The sequence below is a fragment of the Littorina saxatilis genome, linkage group LG10 (genome assembly GCF_037325665.1).
Source record: "Littorina saxatilis isolate snail1 linkage group LG10, US_GU_Lsax_2.0, whole genome shotgun sequence".
Classification (NCBI taxonomy): domain Eukaryota; kingdom Metazoa; phylum Mollusca; class Gastropoda; order Littorinimorpha; family Littorinidae; genus Littorina; species Littorina saxatilis.
Window position 1 is genome coordinate 28,604,982 of NC_090254.1, and position 14,111 is coordinate 28,619,092.

At 42.0% G+C, this 14,111-nt stretch overlaps 1 protein-coding gene across 2 annotated transcripts in view; it reads right to left on the reverse strand.

Annotated features, from left to right (window-relative positions):
• Positions 1 to 7,678: 7,678 nt before the first annotated feature.
• The window catches only part of LOC138978559 (ATP-dependent RNA helicase DDX19A-like), a 36,559-nt gene continuing 30,126 nt past the window's right edge, over positions 7,679 to 14,111 (reverse strand). For both annotated transcript variants that reach the window (XM_070351303.1, XM_070351304.1), the window contains one exon: positions 7,679 to 9,666. In XM_070351303.1, coding sequence (XP_070207404.1) covers positions 9,605 to 9,666 — 62 coding nt within the window. In that variant the 3' untranslated portion in view covers positions 7,679 to 9,604. The remainder of the gene's footprint in view (positions 9,667 to 14,111) is intronic.

Below are 14,111 nucleotides of genomic sequence, written 5' to 3' on the forward strand. Positions count from 1 at the left end.
ACAGATATGCATATATATATACGGCTTCTCTCTGTGTGTGTGTGTGTTTGTGTGTGTGTGGGCAAAAACCTGTGTATTGTAGAGTTCTGTTTGTGATGTGGTCTAGCGGCTTTTGTCTGTCTGTATGTTCTGGCATTTGAGAAGCCACAGCAGATAATATAGGGCTAAGAAATAAGCTCTAAAATTCTCAATCCCGTTTGACAGGACTTCGCCTTCAAAGGTGATTGTGGTGAACCGCCACGCTGTCTGTCTCTGTCTCGCGATTCACCCCGGCGAAGCCGGGTATTCCTCTAGTTCTATATGTATTCTGATAGTGTGTTCTGATCGTTTTGAGTTCTTGGTTAGCATGACAAACATTGAATTAGTGTTCAGAGAACAGACCAGGCCTTTTTGTTTTATATTTCAAGGAAACATTTCAACCTTTGCCTTCAGCCATGGAAGTCATAAAATGACACGCGGTAATGTTATACTCGCGTTAGTGTGACACGCGGTAGTGTTATACTCGCGGTAGTGTCGTACTCGCGGTAGTGTCGTACTCGCGGTAAGTTCTGTTTCCGTACCCGCGACAGCGGCAGCGACAAAAGAAAACGCGCGCAAACGCGTGACGTGTTTCCGTACTTGCGTTTTAAACATGCAGTAAAATCTGTAAACTCCCGCGTTGCCGCGCGACAACGCGAAAAAATCGCTCCAGGACCCTTTCAAAAAAATCGCGTCGCTTGCCGCTTGTCGCGCCGCTAACGCGTCGCGCGTGTGGAAACACTCCTGGTCATTTTCTATGTGCTTGATTTTCGTCGCGCCGCTGGAAAAACGCTGTCGCGGGTACGGAAACACAACTCTCTCTCTCTCTCTCTCTCTCTCTCTCTCTCTCTCTCTCTCTCTCTCTCTCTCTCTCTCTCTCTCTCTCTCTCTCTCTCTCTCTCTCTCACACACACACACACACACACACACATACTGATGTCATCTGACTTACTTGGTATCACAAAAGGTGCTGCCTTGCCGGTTTTTGCTGAAAAATAACTCCGAGACAATTAGATTCAATGAATACAATGATACAAGTAACCGGCAAGTCATAAATCCAAGAAGGTGTGGGGACCGACACAAAATAGGCTGGTTGTGGGGTCCGTCACAGAGAAATTAGGTCGAAAGTGGGGTCCGACACAGAAAGTGGGGACCGACACAATGAATTATGGGAACCGTCACGCCTACGTCACAAAAGTGTGGGGGGACCGAACACAGCCAATTTCACTGACTACTTTTGTTGTTTTTATTATTACGGCTGTTTGGATGGCCCTACAATCTTGAAACTTGGGCTGTCTGCTACAGACATGTTGAACTTTTTGCTGGACCACGGACAGTTCCAAGCAGGCATTTTTTGGTAGGATATTTCTTGCCGATGCTACGAATTATGCAGTTTTGCAGTAAAGTGGAAGGCATTCTACCTAATAACGGCTAAAATATCAAAAACCTTCAATCCAACAGCACCTAGGCATGTAGTGTAAACACTCACAGATCTAACAAGACCATTCTCAGAGAGCAACATTGCGTAATACTACCATAAATGGATGTTTTGTCCGCGAATTTTGGCGTGTGGGAACCGAGTGGGAACCGAACACAAAGAATCAGGGCACCGAACACAAAGCGTAGGGGAACCGTCACAGTGTCACCGGTGTGAAAAACGCTTCTCTAAAATGGATACTTCAATGCAATATCTTGAACCTTACCATATTTGGTGCATAATTATGTGTTGCTTATCATGTACTGCTAAATAACGTTACACATGCCACAGTCATACTCTTTGTATTTTTTTCTGCTGGAATCTTTATTTATTATTGTACTCGTTTATAAAAATGTACGAATGATCATGACATGTGCAGTTTGTGTATGTACTGAAGTGTTTGTTTACGATGTGGAAAGGACAGGTTTGAGATGAGCATGTGCCCATGTGCTCTTTACTAACACCTTTACCCTTTTGTAATAAAGTTAAGTTTCAGATTCAGAAGCACTCTCTCTCTATCGCCCCCTCTCTCTCAGACACACACACACACACACACACACACACACACGCACGCGCGCGATTTTTCTTTTTTTTTTCAAACTACTGGAATTTTGAGGCCAAGATGCAAAGCTAGTCGTATGAATGCATTTTATTTGTTGATTATTTCTGTACGAAATCAGTTGTTTGAAACGCGAGAGGCCCGTTACATGATGACCAAAATAAACAGCAAATGGAGCAATGCGATTTTTTTATTTCTCTTCTTCTTCTGCGTTCCCAAATTTATTTTTTAATTTCAACACATTTAATTCTATTTCTACACTCAAATCGAAACAGGAGAAAAATGGAAAGAAAATCTCCATCTTCCGCCCCAACGAACTTGAAAAACGGACGCCGGAAGCCAATCACATGTCACCACCTCATTTAAAAATGACCTTGACTCGCACTGATCCAGGTCAAATCAGATCATTATCATAATGACGCATTTATTACCTCTTGCCATTTTTCCCGTCCCCTTTCTTCCCTTCATTTCAGAAGATCTCGAGGCTGATCAGAGAGCAAGCAAAAGAATATTGCAAGGCAAAGCCCGGTCTTCCGCACACTAACGGCCAGAGTCGCAGAAGGGGTCTCGTTCGATACAGCGTGGCTGTCTTTCATGGGGGCGTTTTCCAGGTTTTGCAGAGTGAGAATTTGTTGATGAATTAATTTCTAAACTGACACCCTGTCAATATGCGAAATTAGTACATAGAAACAAATCCCACTCTGCGCAGGAAGCAGTCAGGATGTTGATTCTTGGTATGTAGTCAAGTGGAAGAATGCCCTTCACTGAAGTGAAAGCCTTGGTATGTAGTCAAGTGGAAGAATGCCCTTCACTGAAGTGAAAGCCTTGGTATGTAGTCAAGTGGAAGAATGCCCTTCACTGAAGTGAAAGCCTTGGTATGTAGTCAAGTGGAAGAATGCCCTTCACTGAAGTGAAAGCCTTGGTATGTAGTCAAGTGGAAGAATGCCCTTCACTGAAGTGAAAGCCTTGGTATGTAGTCAAGTGGAAGAATGCCCTTCACTGAAGTGAAAGCCTTGGTATGTAGTCAAGTGGAAGAATGCCCTTCACTGAAGTGAAAGCCTTGGTATGTAGTCAAGTGGAAGAATGCCCTTCACTGAAGTGAAAGCCTTGGTATGTAGTCAAGTGGAAGAATGCCCTTCACTGAAGTGAAAGCCTTGGTATGTAGTCAAGTGGAAGAATGCCCTTCACTGAAGTGAAAGCCTTGGTATGTAGTCAAGTGGAAGAATGCCCTTCACTGAAGTGAAAGCCTTGGCAGATCTGAAATAGTAGGCCTTCAAGTTCAAACTACAATTTACCATTCCTTGATCCCAACTTGACCCCACCCGCTGTGACCTTGAAATATGAAGAGAGTAAAAAAGACATCTATCTATATACGACTTGTGTCTGTCTGTCTGTGTGTGTGTGTGTGTGTGTGTGTGTGTGTGTGTGTGTGTGTGTGTGTGTGTGTGTGTGTCCGCGATGCACGGCCAAAGTTCTCGGTGGATCTTTTTATATTTAGTCAAGTTTTGACTAAATATTTTAACATCGAGGGGGAATCGAAACGAGGGTCGTGGTGTATGTGCGAGTGTGTGTGTGTGTGTGTCTGTGTGTGTGTAGAGCGATTCAGACTAAACTACTGGACCGATCTTTATGAAATTTGACATGAGAGTTCCTGGGTATGAAATCCCCGAACGTTTTTTTCATTTTTTTGATAAATGTCTTTGATGACGTCATATCCGGCTTTTCGTGAAAGTTGAGGCGGCACTGTCACGCCCTCATTTTTCAACCAAATTGGTTCAAATTTTGGTCAAGTAATCTTCGACGAAGCCCGGACTTCGGTATTGCATTTCAGCTTGGTGGCTTAAAAATTAATTAATGACTTTGGTCATTAAAAATCGGAAAATTGTAAAAAAAAATAAAAATTTATAAAACGATCCAAATTTACGTTTATCTTATTCTCCATCATTTGCTGATTCCAAAAACATATAAATATGTTATATTCGGATTAAAAACAAGCTCTGAAAATTAAATATATAAAAATTATTATCAAAATTAAATTGTCCAAATCAATTTAAAAACACTTTCATCTTATTCCTTGTCGGTTCCTGATTCCAAAAACATATAGATATGATATGTTTGGATTAAAAACACGCTCAGAAACTTAAAACAAAGAGAGGTACAGAAAAGCGTGCTATCCTTCTTAGCGCAACTACTACCCCGCTCTTCTTGTCAATTTCACTGCCTTTGCCATGAGCGGTGGACTGACGATGCTACGAGTATACGGTCTTGCTGAAAAATGGCATTGCGTTCAGTTTCATTCTGTGAGTTCGACAGCTACTTGACTAAATATTGTATTTTCGCCTTACGCGACTTGTTACATTTAGTCAAGTTTTGACTAAATGTTTTAACGTAGAGGGGGGAATCGAGACGAGGGTCGTGGTGTATGTGCGTGTGAGTGTGTGTGTCTGTCTGTGTGTGTGTGTAGAGCGATTCAGACTAAACTACTGGACCGATCTTTATGAAATTTGACATGAGAGTTCCTGGGTATGATATCCCCATACGATTTTTTCATTTTTTTGATAAATGTCTTTGATGACGTCATATCCGGCTTTTCGTGAAAGTTGAGGCGGCACTGTCACGCTCTCATTTTTCAACAAATTGGTTGAAATTTTGGTCAAGTAATGTTCGACGAAGCCCAGACTTCGGTATTGCATTTCAGCTTGGTGGCTTAAAAATTAATTAATGACTTTGGTCATTAAAAATCTGAAATTTTTAAAAACGATCCAAATCTACATTCATCTTATTCTCCATCATTTGCTGATTCCAAAAACATATAAATATGTTATATTTGGATTAAAAACAAGCTCTGAAAATTAAATATATAAAAATTAATATGAAAATTAAATTTTCGAAATCAATTTAAAAACACTTTCATCTGATTCCTTGTCGGTTCCTGATTCCAAAAACATATAGATATGATATGTTTGGATTAAAAACACGCTCAGAAAGTTAAAACAAAGAGAGGTACAGAAAAGCGTGCTATCCTTCTGAGCGCAACTGCTACCCCGCTCTTCTTGTCAATTTCACTGTCTTTGCCGTGAGCGGGTGACTGACGATGCTACGAGTATGCGGTCTTGCTGCGTTGCATTGCGTTCAGTTTCATTCTGTGAGTTCGACAGCTACTTGACTAAATGTTGTATTTTCGCCTTACGCGACTTGTTCAAATTTGGAGACCGTATTCAGCTACACCCCGGACACAACCTCATCGATGAGATATTTCAACACGTGCTCTCAGCGCGCAGCGCTGAACCGATTTTGGTTTTTCTCTGGATCCATTCCCAGTAACTCTTCCTTATCTTCTCCAGTGTTTTCAGCCGCGATTATCTCCCTTCCTCCGTGCGGTGCGCCGGCAAAGCCGGCGTACACCCGGCATAGCCGGGTCCCCGGCGCAGCCGGGTATTCGGCTCGACTTCTTCCCGGCGCAGCCGTACCCGGCGAAGCGGGTATTCATCTAGTAATATATATATATAAGGTATATATGTCACCAAATCAAACGTGCAGTTTCAAAGCTCAAGCTTCATATTCTTGTGAGAAAATAAAAAGTGTCCAATTTCTGACCCGAACTTGACTCCGCTGTGACCTTGAGGTGATTTAACCATGCAAGTGTCTGAAGGTACACAGGTCCAATTTCAATACGATCCAAGAAAACCGCGATGTAACGTGTTTCATCAACGATCAGCCTCACACTACAACAAGACTCTCCTGGTTGCTCGGGTGACCCTCAAGCCTCAATTGATTGAGCGAAGTTGACTTCGCGAAGTCTACTTTACGAAGCTTTGGCATTGAATTTTCGGTAAAAAGATTTCAGTTCGGGCTTTATTAAATACAGCCTTAAAATGAATACCGAGGGAGGTTAGAAAGGAGGAATTCTCCAAAAGGAGGGACATTCCCATGTCTAGAAAGGCACCCAGTCCGTATCAGATCAGACCCCTTTCTCCCCAGTGGCAGCAAAGAGTGGCCATTCGACCCAAAATTAAATACCCAGGGAGTGAGAACAAAAGGAAGAACAATCCCATGTCTAGAAACGCACCCAGTCCGTATCGAATCAGACCCCTTTTTCGCCAGTGACCAAAAAATGAATACACAGGAAAATGAGAAAGTCCTCCAAAAGGAAAATAACAAACATTCCCAAGCCTAGAAAACTTAAATGCACCCAGTTCGTATCGAATCAGACCCTTTAAGTGGCAGCGAAGAAGGGTGCAGCCAGTGCGCGGCCTTGAGGGGCACCATGCGCCACATCTAATCTCACCGCCAAGGACGTCGTGCCCAGGGAGCAGGTAACATGGAGATGAAACTTGATTAAAATCCCCCACGACCTTTTTTGTGCGAAAGTGTGTTGGAGACTGAGAGCGGGAGGGAGAGGGAGATAATTGGAGAAAATGACGGAGGATGGAGAGAGTGAGTGTGAGACAGAGGGAGAGGGGGGTGGGTGGAGAGAAAGGGAAGGAAAGTGGTAGGGGTGGAAAGAGAAAGAGAATGAGACAGAGGTTCGGGGTACCAGTGATGTGTGTCGAGGAAGGAAGGCGGTAAGGGAATGGGGAAGGGGAGGGGGGGGGGGGGGGGGCATTATGGTGGGGGAGGTTTCTGCGTGAAGACAAAAAACAGAACTGGTCCGCCTCCCCCGCAAGGCCGTTGTGTCAAAGGTGACACAGAAGGAGGTCGACAGAAAACAGAAACGAAACATGCAAAATGGGTGACCGCGGAAAAATGTTTTTAAGGAGGCGCGTTTAGGGTGGGGTGAGGTAGGACGGCTGAAAAGGGAAAGAGAATGAGGGGGGGGGGGGGGGGAATGGGGGGGGGGGGGGGGGGGGGGGCACGCGACTGTGCTTGTGACCAATCTCAACAAAAATGTCATTGAACACGGAGATACATCTGACTGTTCTTCTGGCTCGTTTTCGTCAGGTGTGATTGGTTCAAAGAACTCGCGCCAAGCTTTGTCTTCCTCGCTCCTTTTGTGCTCAAGCATCAGCGGTACCACAATAGCAAATGATGAAGAAGAAGAAGAAGAAAAGAGAGAGAGAGAGAGAGAGAGGGGGAGCGTGAGAGAAAGGGGGAGCGAGAAAGAGAGACAGAGAGAGAGAGAGAGAGACAGACAGACACACACACACAGAACCAAACTTAACTTTATTTAGGCCTAACAAAAAAAAAGGTGTGGTTACGTAACCCGACCTACCCTATTTTTAGGGGCCGACCCTATAACTTTTTATTACATTTGTCAAAAAAGATTTATTTGAGTGAGAATTAAGCCACAAACACCAATTGAGCCATGAACTGTTTCCGTCTCGAATTCCTCTGATCTTCTAAGGATTTTTTTTTTTAAAAGGTAAGTTCTAAATTGTTCAAAAGAATATCCATAGTCGCACACTTATTTCCCTGTCAAGTAGGTTTAATTTGTATACATTAGAAAAAAAGTTTAAAAAAAAAAAGTGATTGCCTACCTTCCTACCCTATTTTTTTTGGCTATGTTAGCTTAACCACACTTTTTTTTTTTGCCTTACCAAGGATAAAGATTTAAGGCTGGGCCTTTTTTCACAATCTGTCCTTGAAACAGAGAGATATAGACATGATAAAAGACTGAATCACTATTTCATAAAACTGTTCAATTTATTCACATTATTAAACAATGTTACGTGTTGACGTGAACCAAAGAACACAGTAGACAGGTACATCTTATCGTTACAGACAATGTAAAATAAGACAGCACATAACTTAAAGAGCCATTCAGTGGTTTCAATGTACAAAACAAAAGCATGACAGTATTATCACCTGCTCTGCCTGTTAAAAATCAAGTCTTTCATACAAAAGTCACTTGCACTCTGCACATCCGCCCAGAAACAATAGTTAGCATAGAAATGAAACCCAAACCCACTGCCACCCTCAAATGTCATGTTAAACTAACTGTTTCCTACATTATCTTTAAATGCACAATACCACCTTTTGAGAAACCTGCAGTCATTCCATGACTTTTATTGAAGATATATCAAGTAATCTGAGATTCAACTAACATGAACTGACACTAAACAGGATATTAAATCAATTGATTTTCATTCACATATATGTTGTAGTAATTTCCACCAAGGACGCCACTTTTTGAGAAAAAAAACCTCCAGATTTCAAGCGTTAGAATTCTATGCCTGAAAACAACCCGTTCAATGAATTAAGAACAGGTGCCACTTTTAAAGCATTTAGCACTTGTTTTATTATCAAAAATAAAGCGTAGGATATGTGTGAAAATCGATACAAGCTTGTGTACCTTATGATCTGTGTCTATGAGGAATAAATTGAGTGCTAGTGTGTATCTAGTCATGATATTTTGCTTCTTCTGATATCGTTGGTAGTGAATAAAGTAGAAGCAATGTTTACTTGTGACAGTAAAACTAAATGCGAACAGTGTCCTGCAAGCGGTACAATATCTAATTTAGCACCAATAGGAATTTGTACCAACAATGCCGGATTGAATGAGCGTGCAAACATTTGGCCAACTTTTACCACCTATTACTTTACATAATAATCCTATATTTGTCCCGTCAGGTAAACAAGGATAATTAGAAATTACAGTAAAAACACAAATGATTTTGAATTTTCATTACAAAATTGAAATTGACAGTCTTGATAGATTCACTGCCGATATGACGAAAGCATTTAAAAGCAGCGTTTGATACTGCTGTCTAAACTGAACTATTGGATGCCAAATTATAAAAGCACAATGAATTTAATTTCCATAAAAAAAGAACATTAAAGAGTGTCCGTCTTGAACTACCCACTGCTGATCTGAGTAAAGAGTTTCAAGGCAGCATTACTGTTGTCTCCACAGAAGTCAGTATATCAATCAATCAATCAATCAATATGAGGCTTATATCGCGCGTATTCCGTGGGTACAGTTCTAAGCGCAGGGATTTTTTTTTTTTTTTTAATTTTTATGCAATTTATTTATGCCGTGTGGGATGGAATCATTTTACACAATACATCACGCATTCACATCGGCCAGCAGATCGCAGCCATTTCGGCGCATATCCTACTTTTCACGGCCTATTATTCCAAGTCACACGGGTATTTTGGTGGACATTTTTATCTATGCCTGTACAATTTTGCCAGGAAAGACCCTTTTGTCAATCGTGGGATCTTTAATGTGCACACCCTTATGTAGTGTACACGAAGGGACCTCGGTTTTTCGTCTCATCCGAAAGTATAAAGCACAAACATCTTAGGTTTCCAAAAAGAATCTCTTGATAGATCCACTGTTGAATGGAGTGAAGTTGTTTCAAGGCAGCATTTGATGATGACTCCACCACTGAAATATTACTGTTTTCACATTTTAAGAGAGTTTTCAAGAATGCTGCCAATGTTCCAGTGTACCAAATGCGTCTGACAGCTAGAAAAAGTGGTGCACAGCTTTCAAAGCTCCAGAAAGTCATACATTGCTTCCCTGTTGCAGCTCGTTAGCTTGTAAACACGTAATGTCTGAGAAACATGTAATGTCTGAGAAACACGTAATGTCTGAGTCGCTCTCTTCAGCTGCCAATCTTTTCAATCTCATCAAGGTCGTCTGTGTCCAGTCTCACAATCTTGCGACCTGAAAAAAGAAGGAGAGAACATTTTAAGTTTTGTTGTTGTTTTGTTTTTTAAATGATGCGTTCACAATGCAGCCCCTGTTAGTGTTAGTGTTACATACCATGTCCCTCAGTCCCTGCTTCGTTCTCACAACGTCACAGGGCCCTAGTGTGTCTGCACACAGCCATTGCCTAGCAACAATGCCTGGCAACAACCGTACTCTGTGCGCAAGGATGTGCTCATCATTGGGATTTAAATAAAACAACAGCAACAACATATAAAAAGGATTGAGGCTATTGACCCACTACCATACTTGTATACATAATAATATTGTGACCCTCCACTACGGAATGGGCCGCATGTCACCTTTGCATGATTTTCATATTTTTACATTTTCTAAAGAGTATTTTATGCTCTATCCAGTTTGTTTGTTTGTTTATTTGTTGCTTAACGTCCAGCCGACTACGCAGAGCCATATCAGGACGAGGAAGGGGGGGATGAAGGGGGCCACTTGTCAAGCGATTCCTGTTTACAAATGCACTAACCCATTACTTGTGTCCCAGCAGGCTTTAGTAAAACTAAATTAATACCTACTGGAAGATTACCAGTTTCCAGTATGTTAAAATAGGCTTAACCTATCTACTGCTGGACTTACATCAGAACACTAACAGATTAAACTATACATGAATCGCGAGACAAGCGGCAAGAGAAGAGATTTTTGGAAAAAATACAGGTGAATGAGCAAGAAGGCAGAAAAAAGAAAAGAATTCATGAAGAAAAAGAGAGCATGACAGGAAAGAGGAACCAAAAATCTACCTAACAGCAAACTAGAAAGCTCCTGCGGTTCCAAAAACAGGAGGGGCCTTTAATTTCATAACCGCAGTGTCCCACTGCGGGATGCTCTATCCAGTGGTGAAAATTGTTTTAGAAAAGAGCGAAAACTGTTTGAGTTATAAGCCTGTCCATAAGGTGACCCTCACACTGTTACCAGACCAGACATCAAAACTTGACTAAATATAAAAAGAAGACTAGTTTTTAGGCTAAATATTAACCCAAGGCAAATCACATTAAATAATTATATATTATAATAGTCCCGAATTACCGAATTAAACCCATGGAAGAGACATCAAACGATACTCAAAGAAGAGCAACTGAAGAGAAAAAGCACACTTACTCACTCACTTAAAAGCAGCTATGCTTACGCTAAAACACTGATTTGAAATATATGTAGAAGTGTACAATTCATGCTATCAACTGGTATCATGGCACCCATTTTTGGTAGTTTGTATGTCATTGTCTTCTTGTCTTCCAAGCCCTCACACTATGAACTTGAGATACTAGACACGCACACAAACATGAAATGGTGTTTGAATACTCAAGATTTTACTGTCCTAATGAAAACAAGGAAAACTCTAACAAGAGCATGTGCAGAGTTGGCTCTTGGAAATAAATGCCTCCGGCCCGGAATGAAAACCTACAGGCTACCAATAAACTTATCTTTCAGCCAAACACACTAGCTGTTTCCATAACTGCAGACTGATGCTACAACCATGAGCACAGTTTGTGCTGGCGAGGAATGCCATGCAGGCACTCTCACCGCTACCCATGTCCCTCAGACCCTGCTTCGTTCACAGAACGTCACAGGGCCCTGGTGTGTCTGCACACAGCCGTTGCCTGGCAACAACCATACTCTGTGCGCAAGGATGAGCTCATCATTGGGACTCAAAGAAAACAAGCAAATTGGACAACAACAAAAACAAAATCTGAGCAGCGCTAGACCTATGACAATACACAATAATATAGTCATAGTCCCGAAATTAACCCCATTCTTCTTTTTCTTCTGCATTCGTGGGCTGAAACTCCCACGTACACTCGTGTTTTTTGCACGAGTGGAATTTTACGTGTATGACCGTTTTTTACCCCGCCATTTAGGCAGCCATACGCCGTTTTCGGAGGAAGCATGCTGGGTATTTTCGTGTTTCTATAACCCACCGAACTCTGACATGGATTACAGGATCTTTTTCGTGCGCACTTGGTCTTGTGCTTGCGTGTACACACGGGGGTGTTCGGACACCGAGGAGAGTCTGCACACAAAGTTGACTCTGAGAAATAAATCTCTCGCCGAACGTGGGGACGAATTCACGCTGACAGCGGCCAACTGGATACAAATCCAGCGCGCTACCGACTGAGCTACATCCCCGCCCCGAATAAACCCCATGGAAGTGACGTCACATGACACTGAAAGAAGATTTATCGTTTGATATTCACTCGATTGGGACCATGAACCTCACACAAAGCTATAATTGGGTTATTGCCAGTATCTTTTCCAGTGTTCTCTAGGATTTAGTCTCAATGCTGTAGCAAAAAAACACTCACTCGCTCACCTCAACACAGCTATGCTTATGCCAAAGAAATGATTTAAAATATATGCTGAAGTGTAAAATTCATGCCTTCAACTGGTATCATGGCACGCTTTAACAAAAAAATATTTATGTGAGTACGTCTTCTTATCTTCCATGACCTGATACTATGAACTGGTGTTTAAACACTAAAAACCACTCAAGAATTTACTGTCCTGATAAAAACAAGGAAAACGCTAGCAAGAGCATGTGCAGAGTTTGCTCTTGGAAGTAAATGCCTCCCAGAATGTAAACCTACAAGCTACAGAAAAACTGGTCTTTCAGCCAAACACACTAATAGCAGACTGATGCTTCAACCATGACCACAGTGTGTGCTGGCGAGGAATGCCATGCAGCCACTCTCACTGCAGGGTTTCATTTACTAGTGCGCCTTGCGCCATTGGCGCATAACATCTCGAAATGTCCCATTGGAATTGCCTTCTGTGCGTCAAAAGGCGCACTGAGATTACGTACCACTGCGCCACCCCATGCACACTTTTTACGGGAGTACAATGTTCGGAGTGAGCTAGGCAAAAACGTGTGCCAAGCCGAGCAACTTGCGAGTTTGTAAAATGCAATGTGATTTGCATTTAAAATGTAATTCATTAGTATTCAACCAATTTTGCGAACTATCTGTGCTTGCGCGATTACCTCTGTGGAAACTGTCAACAGAAGCAATATCGATCGAAACACAGACAAACACACACACATACACTAACCAGATACACTGGCAAATTCTCATATCATCATATGGCACTAAATAGCACTATTTTGCATCTTTCGACAAAAGCATTTTTGGACCGCCTGCTAGTGCGTTTTGCCTTCGACTATGTCATGTCCCATCAGAATTTGGTTGAGGGGGACAAATGTCCCATTGTCTTTTTCTTCCAGGCTAAACCCTGCAGTGCAAACCATGTCCCTCAGTCCCTGCTTCGTTCACACAACGTCACAGGGCCCAAGTGTGTCTGCACACAGCTGTTGCCTAGCAACAATGCCTGGCAACAACCGTACTCTGTGCGCAAGGATGTGCTCATCATTGGGACTCAAATAAAACAAGTAAATGGGACACACACACAAAAAAAGAAAAAAGCTCAGAGGCTAAAGAGTAGCGCTAGACCTAATACAATACACAATAATATATTGTGTGAAGTGATGTCACATGATGCTGAAAGAAGAGTGACAGTTTAAGAATTAAAGATTCATTCAGTTGGACTGTGAGCGTGAACCTCACAGGGGGCTAAATCGTATTATTGCCAGTCTCACTATCTTGCACAGTGTTCTCTAGGATTAAGTCTCAATGATGCAGCAAAAACACACTCACTCACTCACTTAGGTGCAGCTATGCTTATACTAAAGAAATGATATAAAGTAAATGCTGAAGCTTACAATTAACACATGCCCTGAACTGGTATCATGGCACACGTTTTTCCTTTCTATGTGTGCATGTCTTACTGTTTTCTGAGCCTTGACGTTTGTACTATGACCTTTGGATACTTGGACATGCACACACCCACACAAAATGGCGTTTGAACACTCATGACTCCAGATCAGTTTTACTGTGCTTATGAAAACAAGGAAAACACTAACAAGAGCATGTGCAGAGTTGAATCATGGAAATAAATGCCTACAGGCTACAGATAAACTGGTCTTTCAGCTATACACACTAACGGCTCAGCTGATTCCAGCCCTGAGGACTTAACCTTCAATAAAGACAGTTTGTGCTGTCAAGGAATGCCATGTAGTCAATCTTACTGCAGAACAATGTCCCTCAGTCCCTGCTTCGTTCACCGAACGTCACAGGGCCCTAGTGTGTCTGCACACAGCCGTTGCCTGGCAACAATACCTGGCAACAACCGTACTCTGTGCGCAAGGATGTGCTCATCATTGGGACTCAACAACAACAAATTTTAAACTGAGATTGAACATTACCACTAGATTATTATATCACACATGTTAATCTGTTGAAAACCAAACCTTTAAATCAAGGCTAACCTGGTTTTTAATCCAGACACACCAACAACTGAGCAATACCTCAATCCCTCTCTTTAAAGACTCCCTCTTTTCAAGA